This window comes from Chinchilla lanigera, unplaced genomic scaffold, assembly GCF_000276665.1.
Source record: "Chinchilla lanigera isolate Chin_1 unplaced genomic scaffold, ChiLan1.0 scaffold00105, whole genome shotgun sequence".
NCBI lineage: Eukaryota > Metazoa > Chordata > Mammalia > Rodentia > Chinchillidae > Chinchilla > Chinchilla lanigera.
In genome coordinates this window covers 6,149,808-6,171,649 of record NW_004955506.1, presented here as the reverse complement: position 1 = coordinate 6,171,649, position 21,842 = coordinate 6,149,808, and the positions used below count along the sequence as shown (strand labels likewise).

Here is a 21,842-nt window from a genome sequence, read left to right as displayed (position 1 = left end):
CTTTGGCCAATGGCACAGATACTTAGCCAGGGTGTTGTCAGCTACTGAAACACAGAAGAGGCCTTGCCTGGAAAGACCAGAGAAGGAAGAAGTGGGGGGTCCAGTTTACTCCATGCCCCTCAGCAGGCTTTGAACAGAACAATGGGTTCCAGGTGATGGAAATGGAGCAGGGCAGGGACAGTGGGCAGGTGCAGGGCAGGTGGGACTGGGTCCTGGGCTTTGTCTTTAGGTGTTTGCAGAACTGGGTGGGAGGGGGTGCTAAGTCCAAGGCTCCACAGTCAATGCAGAGAGCAGCTGCCTTCATCCAACTACTCAACCCCCAGAGAGGTGAGTGAAATAAGAGGTTGTAGTTTAAGCTCCACTCGCTGCTCGGTTCGAGCCCTCTGGGCAATCACGGATGATGGCTCTGTGGATCGTGCTTCATCTTGCCTTCCTTGGGGCTGGCACCATCCAGCCCTTGGTCCAGGAGTCCGGCTTCAGAGACTCAGCTACTGGTAGGTGGATGGCTTAAGTAGATAAGCTTGGGATTTCGGCCCCAGGGCACCAGGATAACTTCAACCTCTACTCTTCAGTGGAGCCATCTCTCCTCAACCTCTGCTTGCCCCTGGAGGACCAGGACACCACCCAGATTCTAAGCACTGGGAGTGAGCCCCTGCTTGTGCAAGTGCAGGTGTTTGTGTCTGATGTACTTAATGTGGTAAGTGCTGCCTAGCTGCAGGAGGGCAGGGGACCCAAGTACGAAACTAGGGCGGGGCGGGACTCAGTAGCCAGGATCTCTTGCCTCCCTATCCTGCACCACTGAGGTCATGTTTTTCTCCTGTCCTCAGGACATCCTGCAGTACACACTGTCCTCTGTGCTGATGCTAAGGCTGGTGAGCTCCCATCCTGGGGGAGGTAGGACAGGAGCACATGGCTAGTCCAGCTTGGAAGCAATGACATTCATCATCCTGTAGACATTAGGGAATTGTAAATGCAGAGAATGAGGCTTCAGTGGTGTCCTTGTGTCCCCAGAATTGGCTGGACACTCGCTTGGCGTGGAACACTAGTGCATACCCACGGCATGCAGTCACGTTGCCCTGGGACTCACTCTGGACACCCAAACTCACCATCTGGGAAGCGTAAGTGAGGCGGGAACCCACATGCCATGCGTGTACATCCCTCCCTTCCCCATCTAGAACCCAGAGGCTGTTTTGGTAAATCTTTTCCATTTCCCTTTCCCTGCCAGAACTCTGAGAGCAGGGGGGGTTCGGGGAGGTGTCGCCCCCATCCTAGCCCCAGAAGGTGCTGGAGCTCTCACTGTGGCACCTCTCCCCTCATAGGCTCTGGGTGAACTGGAAGGATCAGATGCCACAGATTCAAGTACACCACAGTGGCCAAGTGGTGCTTAACCTGGCCCTCACCACGGAGACCAACTGCAACTTTGAGCTCCTCCACTTTCCCAGGGACCAGAGCAACTGCAGCCTCAGCTTCTATGCTTTCAGCAACACTGGTGCTGACGGGGCAGGGGGGTGAGGGCAGGGGAGCGGACTCTCTGGCCTCTAGCACACATTAGACATTGGGCTGAACTCAGATCAGTCTACCTCAGGCTTAGGGGAACTGCCAAGCAGCACATGCTCCTCACCCTGCACATTCACTCAAACATCAGCCCATCTCCTGTTCCCCTCACTCAGCTGTGGCCTCACTGCCCTCCTCCAAAGCCATAGCCTGGCAGTTTCATAATCCTGTGGTTCTGGTCACTTCAGTCTTCTCTCCTCAGAGTTAGTGCTCTCAACAGTCTGGTCCAAACTATAGCTGCTGGACTACTTGCATCCAGCCCAGAGGTAACTGAAGGGGCTACCACCTAGGAAGTATGCCCCAACCCATCAGGTGACATGTAAATTGGGGAAGTACTTCCCCCTTCACCTCCCTCCCCTCCATAAAAGATGACAATTGCTGCTCCATGGACCCTTCATGTTTCCCATGTGAGAGGATGGACCAGTGTATGAGTCTGTGACCACATCCCTGCCACAAAGTAGCACAAAGTGCATTTATCTGCAATGACAATTCATTTATGTATCTGATAAGGCTCTTCCTTTAACTGGAGACAATGTGAGGTGTTGAGAAGCATTTGGGAAGCCCTTGGATGGATGTTCTTTTTCCAAGTACACTTCCCAGAAGCCACAAGAGGTCTACCTTGTCCCTGGCCTCAAGCTTGGGTTCCTACTCTTTTTTTTTTTTTTTGGTTTTTCTCCGGTACCGGGAACCGAACTCACAACCTTGCGCTTGCCAGGCAGGCGCTTTTGCCGCTGAGCTAAATCCCCAGCCCCTGGGTTCCTACTCTTAAGAGATTTGAGGGCAGGGATCTCTCTTTGCTAGTTCACCCTTCTCATTCCCACCCCTTTCAGTGAAGGAGCTGGAGTTCCAGGCCCAGGTAAAGAATGAGATTGTGAGTGTCAAGAGAGAATATGTAGTTTATGATTTGAAAATCCAAGACCCACCCCAGGATCTGGTGCCCGGCTTCCAGGTGATGGTGAGTCAAACTGGGAAGGGACTGGCAGAGGCTGATGGAGGGACATGAGCGGGTACAGTCAGGGCCACGACACCATCCCCATGCTGCCCGCCCCCTCCATATCCTAGGAAAGGCTCAACTCTTTCCCTTCCAGATAAGCCTGAAGAACACAGCACTAGAGTCCGTCATGTCACTGCTGGTGCCTGGAGAGGCGCTACTGTTAGCTGATGTGTGTGGGGCGCTGCTGCCCCTCCAGGCCACTGAGCGCATTGCCTACAAAGTGACACTGCTGCTGGGCTATCTTGTCTTCCACTCTTCCCTTGTGCAGGCCCTGCCCAGCTCCTCTTCCTGCAACCCACTGCTCAGTAAGGCCTGCTCCCTCCCTGCTCCCTCCCTGACCTGCCGTCCCCTGAGCCTCTGCTCAGCCAGGCCCGGTCACTGAAGTCCTTTCCCACCTCCAGTTTACTACTTCACAATCCTGCTGCTGCTACTCTTCCTCAGCACCATGGAGACTGTGCTGTTGGCTGGGCTGCTGGCCCGGGACAGCCTTAGGAATAAAAGCAGCCCCAGCCCAGTCCCAAGAGAAGAACAGAGAGATCAGGAGAACCCAGGGCCTAATCCTGAAGGTGAGCAGGAGCTAAGGCCCCATCTGGCAGGTGAGAGTGAGGCCTGGGGCAGATCTGACAGGGCAGAGCTGGCAGGTAGACACTTCGTACTGAGCCAAAGTTCAGCAGTGGCTGACTCTGTTGGAGCTACCTGCACTCAGCTGGCTGGATCTACTGTCCCCAAGCTCTACTGCGCCCTCCCTGGGAAGAAGCAGGCCTGTCTTGAACAGACAGCCAGCCTAGCTTCCCTAAAGGCCAAGGTCACCTCAGACCCTGAATTAATCCCAGAGATCTCTACGAGGGTATCTCTTCCTCTGGAGGTGGTTTAGGATGGGCCAGACCCAAACTTGCATTAGTTGAGAATCTAAGGGAAACTTCGGGGTCTGCTCTGCAAGAGTATGCTGGAGGAAGTCTGAAGAAAACTCCTTTCCCTGCCTCTTCTCCCATAGCATCCCCAAGAGGAGAAAAAGGATCGAGGAGCTGGGCTGAGGCTGCTGACCACACCTTCTTCCTCATATACGTGGCCAGTGTGGTGTGCAGCCAATTTCTCTTCATAGGAATTTGGATTTGGGCAACATGCAACTCTGACCCAGCCCCTGGTGAGGCTGCTCCCCTCGGTGGACAGCCCAGGCTGTAACAGGGCAGGGCCAGTGAATATATGACTGTAGGATGCAGTGTAGCTCCCCATGGCTGAGGGAAAGGGCCAGGGCAGGATCTCCGGAGAGAGGGGAGTGAGGGTTGGCTCTTCCCTAACCCTGTGGGGCCCCAAGTACTATAAGTTCCTGGCTCTGCATGAATACGAGCAGAGCAGAAATAAACACCTCACCCAAATGCAAGAGCACCTCTAGTGCCGGCCTTCATTGAACTCAGCTGTTAACTCTCGTGCTTTGTAGGGGGCTGGCTTCACACTCTTGACCTCCTACTTTGCTCTTGGATTGCTCACATCATCCACTAATCTCCCAGCACCCACACACAGCTTAACTGCTTCTTCTGTGACTGCTGCTGTCTGGCCCTGTGCCAAGAGGTGCTGATACTGGGGACTAGGAGATGGGAGCTGAGTGGCTGGCCTCAGAAGTGGGTCAGAACTTCTCCACATGCTTCCTGCAGTGTGCTGGACTCTACAGGGAACAGATGGAGAGCACTCCTCCCCACCACCTAGAGAACTGTGGGGAGGCTAAACATCCCAACATTAAGTCTGATGCGCTATATCCAAGAGACAGAGTCAACCCTGACTGTTTTCTCTGTAGGTCCTCCCTCTGGCCAGGATATGGCCTGCTCCTCTGAGCCCCACCCACATTTCTGGGCTGGATGGGAGTTCTCCATCTTCAGGTCTGAACCAGGATGGGGAGGGTCTGCCCGCCTGCTAGCGCGACACATGAAGCAGCTTGGGGCATGGGCCTCTGGCTTCCTTGACTCTTATCTCAGAAGCCATCACATGGCCCTGGCTGGCAGTGCTCAGGCATAAAACTTGGAGGTCTGGAAGGTTCCCACATCCTGGGAAAGTGCTGGTTTAAAGGGGAGCACAGGGCGCAGGGAAGTGGATACCAGGACCATTGGGCACAGGGACAGGGCTCCTGGATGGGGCAGTTCAGAAAAGTCTCTGTCCCAAAGGACTTCAAACTCACCCAGCCCAGAGGCAAGTTAACACTGGTTTATCTGTCCAATGACATGGCTAGCCTGAAGGAACCAGGCAGGAACACTGGCAGGCTTAGGCAGAGGTGTCAAAAAGGCGATCGATCATATCGCCCACCTGGTCCACACGGTACTTGATGTACTTCTCAGGGTTCTTGGTGAAAGGCACGCTGCTGTACCTGCCCAGGCACCGTCGTTAGGGGGAGGGGAAAGGTTAACCCCTCCTCAGTTTCCCTCCTCAACTGAAGGCACTTCTGACGGATCTCAGAGATGCCACGGGGTGCCCGAGTGATGTCCCCAAGCCCAAGACACTGGCCCTGCTGCCAAATCCTGCCACCCCCTCCTTTTCCCCTTGAGGAACAGATACACAGTCCAGCAGCAAAGTGGGCAGTGCAGTGCTAGGCAGGGATGGGGCAGGGAGGCTCACCTGTGCAGAAAGGCCCCATAGGTCTCCTTGACGATGTTTTTCTGGGCCTGGCGAATCTTGTCTCTCTGCTCTGTGTCTGGAATAGCCCAGGCCTTCTGAATCTTGCACAGTTCTTCAAGGCCATCATTGAAGCCCTGGCCATCAAACAGGTGGAAAGGGAAAGGACAAGAGACAAAAGTTTTGGGACTGTTATCACCACAGTGCCAGCACCAAGCCATGGAAGGAAGAGGACCTTTCCTTACTCACCTTAAAACGCTCCTTGATCATCTGCCGCTCCTTATCCCGAAGCTTGCGGTGGTGGGGAGCGGGTGTCAGGGGAGCCAGGGAGAACAGAGAGAGCTTTGCTCATAGCAGAACCACCCCACCCGGCTCCTTTTTCAAACAGTGTGGGCCCCAGGCCTTTCTCTTGCTGCCCCCATGGCCACATGCACGCTTTGCCCTCTGATCCCAGAAGATTTCTTGTTCATTTTAACACAGAGATTTAGCAATAAGTGTCACATCTGCTCAACACCCCTTCCCAGCCCAGGCTTTTAGCTCACCTTGACTCCAGGCTGGAACACAGGAAGATTCTTCTCTGAGATGTAATCAGTCACCTTTAACCAACTGCCAGACAGCAGGGAGAAAGACATGAGGTCAGGGAGGGACAGCTGCAACTTCCCTGATACAGGCTTGGTTTTTTTGTTTTTTGTTTCAATATCTGTTGATCTACTGCTAGGGGGAGGGGTTGGTAAGAATTGATCCGGGTCACAACTAAGCAAAATAACTGGGATCTTTTCCTTGGCAACAGAAAATGTTTAAGCTGCTTACTTTAAAAATCAAGAATAGAAAACAGAGGGTGTTCAATAAATTCAGCAGTTGAATATACTTCACATCAATATCATGGCAAATTAAGATGAAGAAACAGATGAGAAAGGTGAGCATGGAAGACAGATAAATGGGAAGAGTGAGACACTCAAAGGGAAAAAACAAGCCAAGGGGAACAGAGGTCCAAAGAAGCAGTGCAAGTAGGAGAGGGCAAGCTCAGCCAAGTTCAGTGACTTTCAAAACCCTGTTCTCCTCTCGGACTAAACATTCACTCATATGCCTGCCACTGGCTCTTCAGCATCCCTAGCCTTAGCACCTGGCACACTACCCTAAAGAGGCGCTGCAGCTTCCAGGGGATCAGGTAGTGAGGAAAGCCGTTCTCTTTCTACCGCATGAATCTGAGTCTTTTAAAAAGTGGAGTAAAGAAACAAAAGAAAGGAAATAAAAAATCTCAGAAAATAATAAAAAAAAAAAAAAAAAGAAAAGAAATAAAAGGCTGGGGTGTAGCTCAGTGGTAGAACCCATGGGTAACATCATGCACAAGGACCTGGGTTCCATCACCAGCACCACAAAAACTCTACAACCAAGTAGAGGCTGGGGTCTGCAGGGCAGCAGTTGATAAGCCTCCCTACCACAAGCACTGAGGAAGCAAACTGTGTTGGACCCAGGGCAGGGATGAGGCTAGGTCAGCTCAGGCCAGTAGGAGGGTGGGCACCAGTCACCTGCGCTGGTAGGTCTGGATCTGCTGCTCGATGTGTTCCCGATAGGAGCGCTCCGCAGTCTTCTGAGTCACAGCCACCAGCTGGATCAACTCAGACCTGGGCACAGGTAGGGGAGAGAATAGAGAAGGACAGACTTGGCTGCTGGGGCCCAAAGGCTGCTGGGCTTGGAAGAAACTCCAGGAAGGAGGGGCTCCTTATCCATCTCGAATCTTCCACGGCTCAAAGGAGGCAGCACTCAGCCTCCCGAGGTCAGGGCTAAGAGGACTGAAAGCCCCCTCCCACCCTTGCACAAATGAGCTGGAGGTTGTGGAGGGCACAGCCAGCCCTGAGGGCCCAGAGGAAGTGAGGCGCACAGCCATGGCTGTAGCCACTTACTTCTCCAGGGACTTGAGGATGTAGTTGTAGTTGTTGTGCAGGAAGATGGCGCTCAGTGCCGGGTCTTCATATACCTTGGACTTGCTCAGCAAGTTCAGCTGCAGGTTGCCCAGGACTTTACCTGCATAGGGAAAGATGGGGCCATCCCCGCCAGTCTGACCCAAATGACCCACGATGGTGCCCACTAACCAGTTCCTGGCCATGGCTCCTTGTCTTCCTGACTCTGAGGCATCAGGAATCCTTCCCCATCCCATTGGTCCCTGAACTAGAGTTAGGTTGCTATTGCGACGTCAGGAGAGGGACCTCTGCATGTCTGGAGATCACACAAAGGGCTATCCTGGGAGGGAAAAGGCAGAGGAGCAGGTTCTGCCTGAGAGACACTCACAGATATAGGTGCTCAGCAGTCGCTTGCTAAACTCGGAGCTGTAGCTGGTGGCTGAAGAGCTGGTCTCTGTGAGAAGAGCAGTCCTATTATTGTGGTGGCAGTGACCAAGACCCTTCCCACCCCTCATCCCCAAGGAGTATGGAGGAAACACTGGGAGAGGCCTTGGACTTCCTAGGGCAGACAGGACCCAGAGGACCTCAGCCAGAGCTGGTGCTGCGGAGTAACAGGGCTGCATCCTACCACAGCAAGGACCTAGAGTCTGAAACCCAAGGCCACCCCTCTACCATGGTGGGGTGGCATGGTTAAGAAGCTGGCCCATGTCAGTAGGAAGGCTGGTGCGATAAGAGAGGGATATTAGGGCCTCTACCCCCAACCTCTGGCCCCTGACCTATCTTGGGAAGTTACCTACAAGACCCCATTGCCTACCTGCCAACAGCAAAGTATTAGAATGGGGTCCTACAGCCTCTCCATCTTTTCCCCACATTCTACAACCCCACGACTAGATCATTCGGAATAGAGGGACCCACCGTTCGCAAGGCTAAGGCACAGGGGCCAAGTTAGCCTGGCAGGGCTCAGAGATAAAAATGACTGTGGAGAGGTGAGATAACCCTGGAAGAATTCTTGTCCCTCTGACCTGATGCCCAATAGGCCTTGTGTCTGTCCCCAGGGAACCTCACCCATGGGGCTTCAGAGGGGGAGAATGGGGCTGCAGAGCCACACTGCTTACCTCGGGGGTCTAAAGGAATATTGTATGTGTCCCCAAGAACTACGGAATGAAAGGCAGTGCACACAGAGGGGGATGAGAGAAACAAGGAGGGAGAAAGATGCAAGTTCAAAAAACAGGTTAGAAACGGCTGTGTCACCCAAGTTAAGCAGACCTCTCCCCAAGATAGCCAGGTACAGAGCAGGACACACCAGGCCAGACCCTCTCAAGACCAGGGGATGCATGGAAAGTGGAAATATGAAGAACCACAGGCTAGGTGCAGCCCCAAATGGGGGCAGATAGGGAGAGCCTGGGGAACCTGAGCTTGGAATGCTCCAGAAGACTGCTCCTCCTTCCATGCCAACCTTCCAAGCTCCAGTCCCAGGGTGGTGGCCAGTGGGAGGACACCCAGCTGGTTCCGAGACACCAGCCCTTCAAGGGACAACTGTGGAACTGGTCAGAAGATTAAGCAGACATAAGAGGCAGTGGAGAAACATGGGAGGGAGGCAGGGCAGGGAGAGCATCCACAGGCTGGCAGTGCCCACTCCAGAGTAAGGATGGCCAGAGGAGCAAAGGAGGGGCTGAGGGGTCACAGAGACAGCAGCAATCCCTGTTCTCCTCATGATCAGCCCAGGATGGCCCCAATGGTCCCCCCACATACCACATCTCAATTCCACTCCACAGGTTAGAAGAGACCCCTCACCAAGCCCTGCCTTCACCCTTCAGAGGGCAGTGCCTCCTGGGAGCCTAGCCCCATATCCACAGGCAAGAGGGAACAGTGGGGCCCAGGTAGGGCCAGTTGGGATACTGAGTACCTTGGGAGGCCAGCATGGCGCCTGCTGTCTCTTGGAAGTCCAGAAGCTGCTGCAGGAAGAGGATGGCCTGGCAGGGGGGACATGGCCCAGGAGGAAGGTTAGGGCAGGGCCCAGGCCTATGGCCTCCTCCCCATCTGACTAGTAGGGCAGGTCAGGGGCCAGGGATCTGCCCAGTGAGAAAGGGGGCTGGTTCCGGGTGCCCAAAGGTCCTGCCTGCCAAAGATTCTATACACTGTCCTATCCATCGGTCACTAGCGTTCATCAAGGCCAAGAGGCTCTGGACCAGGCTGGCTCCCCCTTCCCCCACCTCCCCAGAGGTCCTTGGGTAGCACCTACATTGCTGGTGAGCTCGTGCACAGTACCATCCTTGGGCATGTTGTATTCCTTATCTGGATCATTCTGTGGAGAAGAACAACTGGTTCCTTCACACAGCTCTCAAGGCAGCCTCAGGCACAGAGTAACGGTGGCCAGGGGAGCAAAGGAGAGCAAACTCCAGTCTGCCCACTCATAGCACCACCTCCTGGCAGATGCGTGTTAGGATGCCCCTCACCCTCAGGCTAAGCAAGACAGCAGGACAGAAGTATCTGGCCTCAGAGGGTTCCAAAGCCCAGGAAGCAGAGAGCCTAACAGGAGCTGACAGGGGACTATAAGCGCTGCGGCCTCCCTACAGGACAAACTTGTGCCTCTTGCAGGTCCACTCTCTTGAGTCCCCAAACCCAGGTAACCAAACCCAGGGGGGAGTAGAGGAAGTCAGGGCAGGTACCTTGATGTTGTCTGCAAAGTCCTCCAGTGCTTTGGCTCCAATGGTCTCCATGGAGGTAATGAGGCCGGGCAGCTTGTTCTTGGTGCTGGCGGCTGTGCCCTGAGGAAGCACAGTGTACAGCCCTGGCCACAGCCTCAGCCACTGCCCTCCAGAGCAGGCTAAGTGTGGAGCGCAGCTCCTTCTGGCCATCTCCCTGCCCACCCCAGGGGACTAACCCCCACCAGCTCTTCTTCAATCACCTGTGAGTGTCCTCACTTGCCCAGGATCCTGCAGAAGCTACCATTCACTTAGAAGACTGGAGGAGGGCTACACAGGGAAAACTGGATTCTTTCTTCCTGTCCCCAAAGGCCTCCCTGTCACATACCTGGAGCACCTGGTCAAACTCAGGCTTGGTCTGCTTGAGGTGCCGCAGGATGGGAAAGACTGTGAGCACTGTGGAGAAGTCATGGCGAATGATAGCCTTCCGGGCAGCGGACACAATGTTCTCCCCCTCCAGCATCAGCCCATCCAACGCATCCTAGAAGGAGGGACCAGGACCCACCTCAGGGAGGAGCAGAACAGAGCAGAGCAGAGAGCTGGCTCCCAGGCACAGCAAAGGCATCTCACTGGGTATAAGGGAAGCCAGCATGCTGTGGCAAGAAGATGGGGGCGGGGGTGGGTACTGAGCACCCTCCCAGGACAGGTCCCAGGCTATGACGTGGTGGCTGGAGTTGAGAGCTTCAGATAACAGGCCTGCTCCACACTCAGGATCTCAGTGATAGCTTTGCTGGGGCTGCTGGGCGGAGACCCAGGGCAGGGTGGGACAGGCAGGACCTGTATCAAGGAGTCAAAGGTTTTCTTCTGATGGTGCTCAGGGATGATGTCCGTCAGCAGTTGGTACTCGCTCTGGGCCAGCTTGACGAAGGCACTGACACAGTGAATGTAGGCATCAGTCTCCACGTCCAGCATGTCGTCTCTCCCTGCGGGGACAGCAGTGCTCGAGCTGCTGGTCTGGGGGCAGCTGTTCACTCTGCTGGAGGGGTGTGGGCCTCCTGGCTTCTGCTCTGTAACCCAGACCCGCAGTGGGTGGAAGAGGGAGAGAAGACTGCTCTGGCAGGAAGCTACAAGGCCTCTGGCAGGCCTGACCAGGTTCAGGGGGAGAATCAGAAGCTGAGTCCAGCCTTTGCCCTGGCTTCATTTTCAGTTCTGCACAGATAGTACTTATGGCTCCAGTGCATCAGATCCTAGAGGTGGTGGAATGATAGACGGAAGGAAGAGCCCTAACTCTACTTCCTGGATAAGGTATGTCTGACCCCAGGACTGAGGACTCTGATCTATGCGTGGAAAAGAGCAGCCCAGGATGGGCTGGGTGGGACTGCGCCTCAAACAAGCGGGACTTGGTCCTCCATCTGAGAAAATGTGGGGTCTATGAAGGCCAACCCAACAGGCCTTCTGGAATACATACACACACAGCCTAGCCATGTCTGGGGGCAGAAGCTAAGAAAAGCTAAGTGAGCCCCAGAGAGGGAGAGTGTGGCTGTCAGCTGCCCCAGGAGGAAATGGCATCCTACGCTTGGAGGTCAGGGCAGGGGCACTGCAGACAAGGCCAGCACAGAACTGCTTGATCCTATGTGCTGAGGGGCAGGTTCTGAGGCGTCAGATGTCGGGGCTCTCTGCCCTCAAGGGTACTGCCTTCCCTGCTGCCTGCTTTTCAAGCAGTAAACAGCAGCTTCTCCCCTGGCCCAGGGCCTGAGAGCTAGGCATGTACTCCCATCTCAAGAAGACAAAGAGACCTAGTGCCCAAAGAGAATGGAGTGAGAAGCCTGGCCCATCCTTGGAGCAGAGCAGGTCCTGCTGGGCAGGCAGCAGTAGGCCATCCAGGGACTGCGGCCAAGGCAGTATCGGCAGCTGCCTTCGGGCTGGGCTAACGGTACTCACCAGCCAGCGGCCCGTGCTTGTCGTTCAGGGCCTCGGACAGGTGCTTAACTCGGAAATCATGCTCGTGACCTAGCGAGACGTTGGCCGCACAAACACAAGCAGCATTTATCCAGGGGCCAGGCAGTTGCCTCTCAGGGTATGGGGAAGAAGCCCTTGATCTCCAGAAGGGGGATTTGAAATGGGCATAGGGATGGGGCACTGGGAAGGGTTGGAAGGAAGGCCCTCCTCTGCCTCAAACCACCATAGGAACAGCCGTTTCAAGCCTGACTTGCAGCAAGTGCATGGGACCATCCCGGGCGGCTTGTTTCCCTGAGCCTGGGGGCTAACAGAAAGGTGAGCTGACCGAGGGTCTGCTGCTCAGCCTCAGGGGGTCTCTCTACCTCAGTGTTTTGGGACAGACCCCATGAGAGAAATGGCATGCTGAGTGACTAGGGACAGCCTTGCATTGCTTCCCAGGCTGATGCTTTTGAAGGAGGGCTGGGTCCACCAGGGCAGCTAACTTGGCTGTCCCTTCCTTGACAGGAGGAAGAGGGACATGGCCTACAGGCTGCCTGTCCTCCTGCTGCACACAATCCCCTTTCTAAAAAAAAGGGGTGGCTAGGAGGCCTCAGCCAGCTTGGTCCTGCCATTGCTGGTCTCAGCGTGAAAGGGCTGCCCCAGGACAAAGAACTTTCTCTGAGTTCACACGGGAGACAAGGACAGAGACAGGGAAGGGCAGTGGGAAGCCTCAGGGAGGGCAGAGCTGCCACCAGCGGACAGGATTAGGCTGAGGGCCACAAAACTTATCCCTATGCCTGCTGGGGCCTGACAGGCATCAGGGACTTGCTGTTCCCACCCTGCCCCCTCAGGGTTTCTCCCAAGGTCCTCCTGGGGGAGGCTCTGCCCTGCCAAGTGAGTGGACACACAGTGGAGGAGGAGGGGATGGGAGGAACACAGGGTGATTACCTTCCAGAGGAATGAGGTTAGAGCCCCCCTTTTTCCCATCTAGACCATGCTGGGAATACTGTTTCAGAAGGTTCTGAGCCTTACGGATCGTCCCTGTCACCAGAGCCACACAGAGAGGAGATAAGAAGACCTAGGAAATGAGTGAGAGAAAACAGCAGCGGCCCTCCACCTGCCCAGCCCACGCCCACCCAACAGCGAGCATGCCCCCTACCTCTCCCAGCAGGCCTGGCCCCGCGGCCACCGGGGACCTCAGCAATGCGGAGAGGGAAACATTTCATTCTCACATCTATTGTTGGCCCTCACTGTTTCGGGTTTGAGTTTACTTTAAGAGGGTGACTGAGATTAAGGTAGACAGAAAGCCACCAGCAATTGAAAATAAAACATTCTATGAGTGGCATTTTAGTCAGCATGGATGGAGTGGCTGGAGACAAAGCTCTCACCCTGGAGGACACAAGCCAGCTGGCAGAGCCTAGGAGCCCCTGCAAGCCCAGCTCTAGACTCCAGTTTCCTGAGCATGCTCAGTGTTGGGACTCAGGGCAAAGAGCAGCCCATGGGAAGCAGCCCCTGGGGACTATGCCAAAATGGAGGCTCTGAGACCGAGGCAGTTGTTCCTACACCAGAGGAGTCATTCAAGCCATCACAGCAATGGGAACGAACTGAAAAGCCAGGAAGGGGCTAACAAAAGCCACCACTGGAAAGGGAGGGCAGGAAGAGAGTGCACATGCTCTTGGCATGGGGGTAAAAAAGAACAGTTAGTATTACAAGTGAAAACAATACAAACAAAACCACCACACCCACAGCCTCTGGGGTCAGCTACCTTTGTGGGAATGAGACATCTTAGGGTAGAAAATGTGAAGACACAAAATAGCATTCAAGGAGACAGGTCCTGTTGTGTAGTCAAAAAAATTTACTATGGGGAAGAAAGGTGATTAAGGTGGACAGAGCCACCAGAAGTCAGAAATCAAAAATAAAAATTCTACTGGCATTTTAATCTGCATAGACAGAGGTCAGCCTTTTCTGGAGAACCCCTTCTCCCCCCTGCTGGTCTCTCCCCCCTATCTGATCTCAGTGTGGCTACTGTGTCCTGGCAGCTCCCCCTGAGGCTAGGGAGCCAGGGCAGGGTCCAGCTGGTTCATCTTTCTGTCTGCAGCAGATTAACCAGTGATAACCCAGTGTGGCTGGCCCGCTCACATCTGTCTGCCCTGTGTCGCCTCCTTCAGTGTGTTCCTTGCTAATGAGCAAACCAAATTCTTACTCCACAACAAACCAGGAGCAGATGGGCTACCTGCCCAACAAGGGCCTAGCGAGCATGGCTTCAGGGGCATCGGAGATGATGACCTGGCAGCCACCAAGCCCACCAGGCATCCCATTACCAGGACCAAAGCTGGAGTTGGTGTCTCATCACAGATGAGGCCTCCCTGCTCCTCTCAAGGCCTGGAACAGACGTCCCAGGACTCTAACTTCTTGGTCCTAAGCCCACTAGCTCATATCCACTCTTAAAACCCTGTAAAACCCATAGGTGCCCTCACAGCCAGAGTTGTCCTTTTATGTCTCTGCACTAAGAGCAGATCAGGTCCATGGTGAGCCCTGAGCTCAGATCCCTTCTCCCAAAAGGCCAGGGCCCTACATGGCCGGGGGCACTTCTGGGTGGTACAAACAGGGTCTGGGGCTTCCAATGGGCCTGTCAGAGAACAAGGCAGAAGTGGAAGTGAGCACAGAATGGCTGAGGCCCAGGCAGCTGGGAAGCCTCACACAGACAGCTCCTTGCTCGCAAGATAAAGGCACAGAGAGGGACTGGCTGGCCACACAGGCAGCTGCAGCCCAGCAGCCTGGGTTAGTAAAGCCATCGTTGGCAGCAGGTTCTCTAGAGGGTGGCCAGCGTATCCACTCCAGGGGAAGAAGACTGAACTTCCTGCCAGGGCCATGGACCCAGTTCCCTCATGCTCTGCCACTCACTTGTACCCTGAGGGCAGCCTCCATTCCTCATGTCCCCAAACCCTAAGTAAAGGCCTGAGGAGGAGCAGGTGACCTGGTTGGGTGTGAATAGACACCTTGCTCTCTGAGGGACTGGAGAAATGGGGCAGGGGGATGAAGGTGAGTTCTAGACAGTCTCCTGTCATGAAGGCGCATACACAGACCACGCTCTGGGAAGTGCCTGCAGCAGCTGAGGGGCCCAGGGTGGTCTTCTCTCCAGCTGCTACCTTGGCACCCCCCAACCCACCACATCCAGCCTCTCGGGGAGCCAAGGTCAGCAGCTCTGGAGGCAGAGACAGCCAGGCTCCCTAAGCCATGACTGACACACAGACGCTGTTTACCTGGAGCACCAGCTGCAGGGAATGTAAGGAGGGGAGAAAGAGCAGAGAATGGGCTGCTTCAAGGACAGCAACAATCTGCAGCCTGGAACTCTTACCCCATGCCCTTCTCTGACTTTCACAAGGGACTAACTGCATCACAGCCCAGAAGCCAGTTCAAGAGGATGTCTAGAATTTCTTTCCTTTCCGAATCAACTGTGAAGGTACACACCTCACCTTCCACTTCACAGCTGGCAGAGGAAGGCGGGAGGGTCAGCCCTTCCATCCCACTGTTCTGGCTGCAGCAGCATACCTGACCTCTTGACGGGACAATGGAGGAAAGAGAAGGGGCCCAGCAAGTGGCTCTGCCCAACAGCCCCATCCCCCTGCCTCAGGAAAGATGACTAAGCATGTCTGTGACCCCTACTCCACTTCAAAGACATTATGTAACCCCCAGACTGGACTGTCGGGTAGAAGGAAGAACCTTGCTCTCCAGGAACTTGCTGGGTGGGCAGACACGGGCTTTCCATCCTATGTGCCTACAGCTGGGGCCATCATGAAGACAAATCCTGGAAGGGGTCTGCTGCTACTGACCCCAGGATGCAAAAAGGCAATCCAGGTCCCAGGCAGCCTTTTGGCTGATGCTGCAGTGAGCCAGGGTCGGGGCTCACCTGGCCGCTTGATTGGCTTCTTGGTGGGTGTGTCCTTTCTCTTATTGGGGATAGCAGGGGAGTAGGGAACCCCAGAGGAGGAACTGCTCTTCCGGAAATGCTCCTTTAGGCCCTTGATGGAGCGGTCCAACTGGCTGGAGCGTATCTGGTAGTAGACATTCATGAAATCTGAGGAGAGACAGCAAGAGCAGATGGCAGCTGAGGCCCCTGCCTCTGCTTCTGCACAGGGCAGCAGTGGAGCCCTCTCTGGCTGCTTGGTCACCCTTCCCAACACCTGTTCTGGCCCACGGTCATCACAAGGCTGCACCTCAAGTCAGGCAAAGTCAAAGAGAAAACTATCCCCCAAAAGAACTGATGATTACTTATAAGTTTTTAATGGTACCTTTAAAAAAATTATTTGTTTATTTTGAGACAGGGTCTGTCTATGTTGCCCAGGCTGGCCTCAAACTCCTGGGGTCATGGGGTCCTCATGCCTCACCACCTCACAGTGTTATAAACATGTGCCACCATGTCAATTTTTTAAAAATAAAAAATATAAAATTAACACCCAGACTTAACCTGGTCAAAGGATGTGAGAAATATTATGAGGCAGAAAAGGAATAAATGTCAATGAATGAAAAATACATTGTATCATTAGCAATTAAAAATGCAAATAAAAAAGTAGGATATGATAGTGCTGTTGAATGGTAAAAATAATGAACAAACAGCTGGTCAACAAGTATGTTGCTTGGTATCCAACTGACAAAGAGTTGGCAATGGGCAAGATTACAAATAAGTTAAGACACATCTGATTACTGCAACATTGAGCTACCCTAAGAACTTCCTAAACAAAACAAAACAAAACAAAACAAAACAAAACAAAACAAAACAAAACAAAACAGAAAAACAATCCACACAAGTATGTTCACTGTGGCGCTATTTATCCATATTAGAAAGTGCATATAAGCAAGGAAAAAGATATGGAAACCATGGTCATTTCAGCAGTTACTAACAACTATTCCACAAACAACCCCTACGTAAGAAATGGACCCAAGTAAAGATTCCGGCTGAAGGTTGCTGAGCGGCCTGGAGGCTGTCCACTCAGCCTCCTGGATTCCCGGGGAGCCACTGAAAATCTTCCACCAAACCCAAGGCGTCCCGTAGCACATCTCCTGGACCTGTTCATGTAGTCCAATACATCCGGGCCATAAAACCTGCCACCACAGCCCTCCTGAGAAGGTGGCAGTAATGACAGGTAAGATAGCACACATCAACACACTGACAAAGAGAAGAGTGTGGAGGGCTGAAGAGTATAAAACAGAACAGCCAATGAAGTTATTTTCTAAAATTTTTGGTTAAGTCAAAAGTTGTTTTAAAACCCTAAGACTAGCAAAAGAAATAGTACCACCATACCATGGAGTATCAGGCAGTTGTAAAAAAAAAAAAAATGAAGCCAGCCTACATGTACTGATATGAACTATCTCAAGGCATACATGGAGTTAAAAATATAATTACAGGACAGTGTTTAAAACACTGTATGCATTATACAATGTTTAATATGTACACATTGTATAAATAAATGTAAGACCTTTGGGAGTGAGGAGAGGAGGCACGCATTTATTCTCTCTCACTTGGTGGCATATAGATTTTCTGGAGGGGCATACATAAATCTTCATAGTGCTAATCTTTGAGTTATGATGTAGGCATCAGGGAAGTGAGGAGAAGGACTTCTACTTTTTACCTATGGTTTTCTATATAACCTGAAAAATTCACAACTAAGAAAAAGTAAACAAAAGGTACATAAGGAAAAGTTTGGATTTGGCTAAATTCACAATGTAATATTGAAACTGTTAAATTACTGCTCATGGTGTTTACTATTGAACTTCCTTTTATTAAAAAAAAATCCAGCTAGGCGTGGGAGCACATGCCTGTGCTCCTAGCACTTGGAGGCTGAGACACAAGGCCTGGTATGAGTTGGAGGCCAGCCCGAACTACACAGAGAGACCCTTTCTCAAAATCCAATCAATCATCTATCAAGTCCAGATGGATTAAGTACAAAGGAGGAGTAGCAATGCTCCCATTCCTCTGGCCTGCTGTATGACAGGACTAACAAAAGCCTTCTCACCTTGGTTGCGGCCATATTCCACCAGCCAGAGGGAGATGCGGACCACATCCTGGAGCACACTTTCAGGCAAGTGCTCCAGGGCCACGTCCTCCTGGACCTCCAGCTCCTCATCGCCACTGATGAGATCCAGGATGAGCACAGGGGAGACAACCTTACTGTGCCGGGTCATCAGGCTGCGGAACTCGGACTCCAGTGATTCCTTCCCCCGCTCAAACAGAAGCTTCTGTGGGGACAGCAGAAGGAAGCAGGTTGTTTTGCTGTTGCTGCTGCTGCACTACGTTCTGCAGCCCCTGCTCTACCTGCTTGACTCAAGGCCTCTGCTTTGTGCTGCTTTTCTTCCTTCAACCTGATGAAACATCAGGAAGCTTTTCTTTGTATCTGAGGGTGTGAGGGATATGGGAGTTAAACCCAGGGTCTTGTGCATGCTAGGCAAGCACTCTACCACTGAGCTACATCCCTCTCCCTTTTTATTTACTTATTTATTTTATTTTGAGACAGGGCCTTGCTAACTCACTCAGGCTGGTCTTGAATCACCTTGCCTCAGTCTCCTGGGCAGTTGGGATTACACGTGTGCACCACTGTGTACCTTCTGTTCTCTCAAAAGTGATAAGCATGGGTACAACCCAGGATTTTTAAAAAAGTACATAAATACTGGACGATTGTTTCCTCACTTGCATTGTTAATTAGTTTCTTGTTAGGGGTTTATAAAAGAAAAAAATAGATAAATTGGACTATATCAAATATAAAACTTTTATGCTCCAAAAACTACCATCAAGAAAGCGAAAAAGAACCCACAGAATGAAAAAATATTTACAAATTATGTATCTGGCAAGGGACAGGTATCTAGAATATGAGATTAAAAATGCATGCCCACATAAAAACGTGTACAGAGTAGGGAAGGTAGTGCATTCTGTAATCTGAATCTTGGGAGGCAGAGGATTGCTGCAAGTTTGAGGTCAGCCTGGGCTACCCAATGAGTTTGAAATCACCCTGAACTACATAATGAGACTCTGTCTCAAAAAACCAAAACCAAAAAACAAGAACAGAACAAAACAAACACAAAACGAGTGTACCAAAAGATTCATAGCAACATTATTCATATCAGTGGAAACAATGCAAGTGTCTACCACAGGATAGATGGATAACGAAAATGTATCATATCCATACTCTTTGGCAATAAAAAGGAATGAAGTACCAATACATGTTCCAACATGGATGAACCTTGAAAACTTTATGCTAAATGAAAGTTGCAAATGGCTACCTATTATACGCCACCATTCTTATGGATGGAGAATAGTGATTACCAGAGAGGAAGAGATGGGGGAGGGAAGAGAGGGACAACAAATACCAATGGGTATGAGCTTCTTTTCCAGATGATCTAAGTGTTCTAAAGCTGATTCTGGTAATGCTTACACAACTTTATAAAAGCATACATTTTACACTCTAAATTGATTAATTTCATGGTTGAGTTCAAGATAAATTATGTATCTTAATGAAGATGTTAAAGAGAGAAAAAGTGTTTTTGCTTAAACACAAAGTGAGTACTCCACAGCAAACTCTTAGTTTGTCTTTTGTACTTTCCTTCTCCATCCTACTTGAACTTGTGAACCTCCTGCCTCATTCTACCAGAGTGCTGCGATTACAGGTGTGCATCATTGCGCCCAAGTGTGCATCATATGCTTCTTTAGCTGATCTGGAGTCCCCCAAGAGATGGGGCAGTGATTGATGCCCCCAAACTTCTCACAATACTCCACTAGCCCCTTACCACTTTGTTGAGCTCTGGGCTGTCTGGGCTATTGTCCTGGAAATACTCCACCGCCTTCTGAATTTTGGCCATGCTTCCCAGGTATTCCTCCAGCCGACCTGTGGGGCTTGGAAGGAAAAGGGTCAGGTCAGCCTGGGAGGCCAGCAGAGGAAGAGGGAGTAAGGGAATGGTATGTGAATTCTCTGCGAATTCACATAGAGAACTTTTAGCTTTAAATATATTCTAGTCCCTCTTCTCAGGCCTAGGCTACTACTAGAAGGCGCTAGGAATATGACCCTCTGTGCTTAGCTCACCCTTCCCTGATGATCTTTTCAGTGTCACTAGCCACATGGTAGTAGCTGATGACATGGTCCAGGCAGGACAGCGTCTTCTCAACGTTCTCCTGCAATCGTTGCAGATTCTCTGTTTGCTTGTGCACAGGGATGATGGAGTTCTCCAGCTTCATAAGGCGGCTCTCAAAAGATGACAGGATAGACACCTGCGGAAAGAAAGCCTCTTGCTCTCAGGTCTCAAGACAATCCCAGCACTGCTTCTGCCCACCCAGAGACATTTGACTTCCAAACTTTCCTCTACTTTCAAGACAATAAGCTCCATGCAGGAAGGGACAGGGTATTTCTGGAAACTACCATATCCCCAGCATGTACCATGTGCCCCATACATAACAGGTGGTCCACAATAAACTGCTTGACACTTGATCTGAAGGCAAGCCACACATCAAATTAGTTCCTCTGAAGATGATCATCTCAGGATGGCATTCCTTCCACCCTTTGAAGCCAATCTCAATTTCTGCTTTCTCTCAAGCTTCCCTCGTCTGAACAGGAAATAGTTTCACACAGAGTAGCCTCAAATGCATTGCTGGTACCTTCAAAACTCCCTCCCTAGGACTTGATTGTGTCACTAATTACAGATCCAAGTTTGTCTTTACGCAATCCATGCTTTTCCAGTCTCCCCTAGGAATAAAGGACACTCACTTATTGAGCGTCAAGCACAGCACAAGATGTGTTCACATGCATTGGCTCGTATGTCCTTCACAGACATACTGGGAGGTTGCCACTGTTTCTGTTATAGCAGACAAGTTAACTGATACTCAGAATTACCTGCTAGGAGCCACACTGCAAGTAAACTGCAGGGCAAGGTCTAGATCTCAGGTCTGCTGGACCTCAGAGCTCATTCTGCCCCTAAAGCCTATGGGGTGAAACTGGTATTCTCTGCCCTTACTAATCCCAATGTGCCAACCTCACTTGAATTGCCACTGACACATGGCTAGTACCAGTCCACCTAGTCAGTCTCTCTAAATATCTGCCTATGCAGAGAAAGAAAAATAAAGAGCTTAGAAAGCAGAAGTCCAGACCAGTGGGGCTACACTATCCTCAGTGATCCAGGCATGGGATCGAGGTACGAGAGGTGCACGCTGTTGCTACAGGAGCCCCCACATTACCACCCTCCCCACCCACGCTGGGCCCGCAGGTCGCACTGCTCTCCTCCAGGGCGCGGGGGCGTCCTTCCTCCCAGCTGACAGGTTCCTCACCATGTTCTTGGTGAGCTGGTCGCTCTTCTCTAGGCTGTCTCGGATGAAAGACAGCGTCTCCTCCTCCTAGGGGGAATGAAAGGGAGGACATCAGCAGAAGCCTAAGGCTGAAGGAGACAGCTGCTTCCCGGTCCACGGCCTAGCCCCCAGGTCCATCTCTTCTCAGGGGAGCCCCCGTCCCACCCCGCCTCTTCTCCAAGTACAAGTCCCAGCCCCGCTCTCGGCCCCTTTCCCTCATTTTCTCCCCAGATTCCCCAGCCCCAGCCCCACCTGCTTCAACTTGTCTTCTATCTCCCGCCGCCGGGCGGATGCCTCTTGTGGGGGAATCATCGCTCTGAAGCCTATGTTTCCCACTCCCCAATATCATTACTCATAGGCCCGCTCGGCCTCCGTCCCTACCACACCCACTTCCGGCCTTGGCCCCGCCCCGGGGCGAGTTGGGGAGCCACATTGGGAGTGGCAAACAGAAGTGCGCCTGCACGGGCCTCATAGAGGGGGGTGGAGTATGCAGCCATCTTGAGTGTGGCAGGATGCGCCCTGATGGGAATGCAGCATTTTCCTCCGCTCCGCTCCGGATACCCTGTGTCAGCAGAGAAGGTTCTGGACAAGCCTTGCGGCCAGCCCTTTGATAAAGGCCGCTGGGGAAAGGAACGAATTTGTTTCCCACATAGCTTTTCCAGTGCAGGTCTGAGGTTGTGTTCCCACAAAACTTTTCACATTGCTCACAGGATGATTGATGCGAGCCCATTTGATGAATCAGGGACTTGTGGAGTCGTTCTCGCCATTTGCCCTAAATTCCGAAAAGCTGATTATTGATTAATTGATTGATTAATTGATTTTCCATTACTGAGAATTGATCCCAGGGCTTTCTCACTAAGCTACATCCACAGACTTCTTTTATT

At 52.1% G+C, this 21,842-nt stretch overlaps 2 protein-coding genes across 9 annotated transcripts; one reads left to right on the top strand and one right to left on the bottom strand.

The window, feature by feature from the left end:
- Positions 1-98: 98 nt before the first annotated feature.
- Zacn (zinc activated ligand-gated ion channel) lies at positions 99-3,747 on the top strand. The gene is made up of 9 exons (XM_005407454.2): positions 99-494; positions 573-697; positions 828-872; positions 1,012-1,118; positions 1,320-1,489; positions 2,385-2,509; positions 2,643-2,853; positions 2,950-3,114; positions 3,543-3,747. The coding sequence occupies exons 1-9, from the start codon at positions 398-400 to the stop codon at positions 3,728-3,730; spliced, it is 1,233 nt and encodes a 410-aa protein (XP_005407511.1). The 5' UTR covers positions 99-397; the 3' UTR covers positions 3,731-3,747.
- A 982-nt stretch (positions 3,748-4,729) lies between these two features.
- On the bottom strand, positions 4,730-21,353 carry Exoc7 (exocyst complex component 7). 8 transcript variants are annotated; one of them, XM_005407446.1, is made up of 21 exons: positions 21,211-21,353; positions 20,941-21,006; positions 19,706-19,890; positions 19,413-19,518; positions 17,648-17,870; positions 15,544-15,711; positions 12,582-12,674; positions 11,637-11,705; positions 10,533-10,678; positions 10,084-10,236; positions 9,720-9,818; positions 9,293-9,355; positions 8,957-9,023; positions 8,166-8,204; positions 7,439-7,504; positions 7,054-7,174; positions 6,679-6,774; positions 5,692-5,755; positions 5,399-5,440; positions 5,153-5,286; positions 4,730-4,904 (listed from the first exon to the last, which is right to left on the bottom strand). In XM_005407446.1, exons 1-21 carry the CDS (start codon positions 21,268-21,270, stop codon positions 4,802-4,804), a joined length of 2,163 nt encoding a protein of 720 aa, XP_005407503.1. In that variant the 5' UTR covers positions 21,271-21,353; the 3' UTR covers positions 4,730-4,801. The 8 variants fall into 8 exon arrangements, with proteins under 8 accessions (XP_005407503.1, XP_005407504.1, XP_005407505.1 ...); XM_005407447.2 differs by lacking the exon at positions 8,166-8,204; XM_005407448.1 differs by lacking the exon at positions 11,637-11,705.
- Between the last annotated feature and the right edge of the window lie 489 nt (positions 21,354-21,842).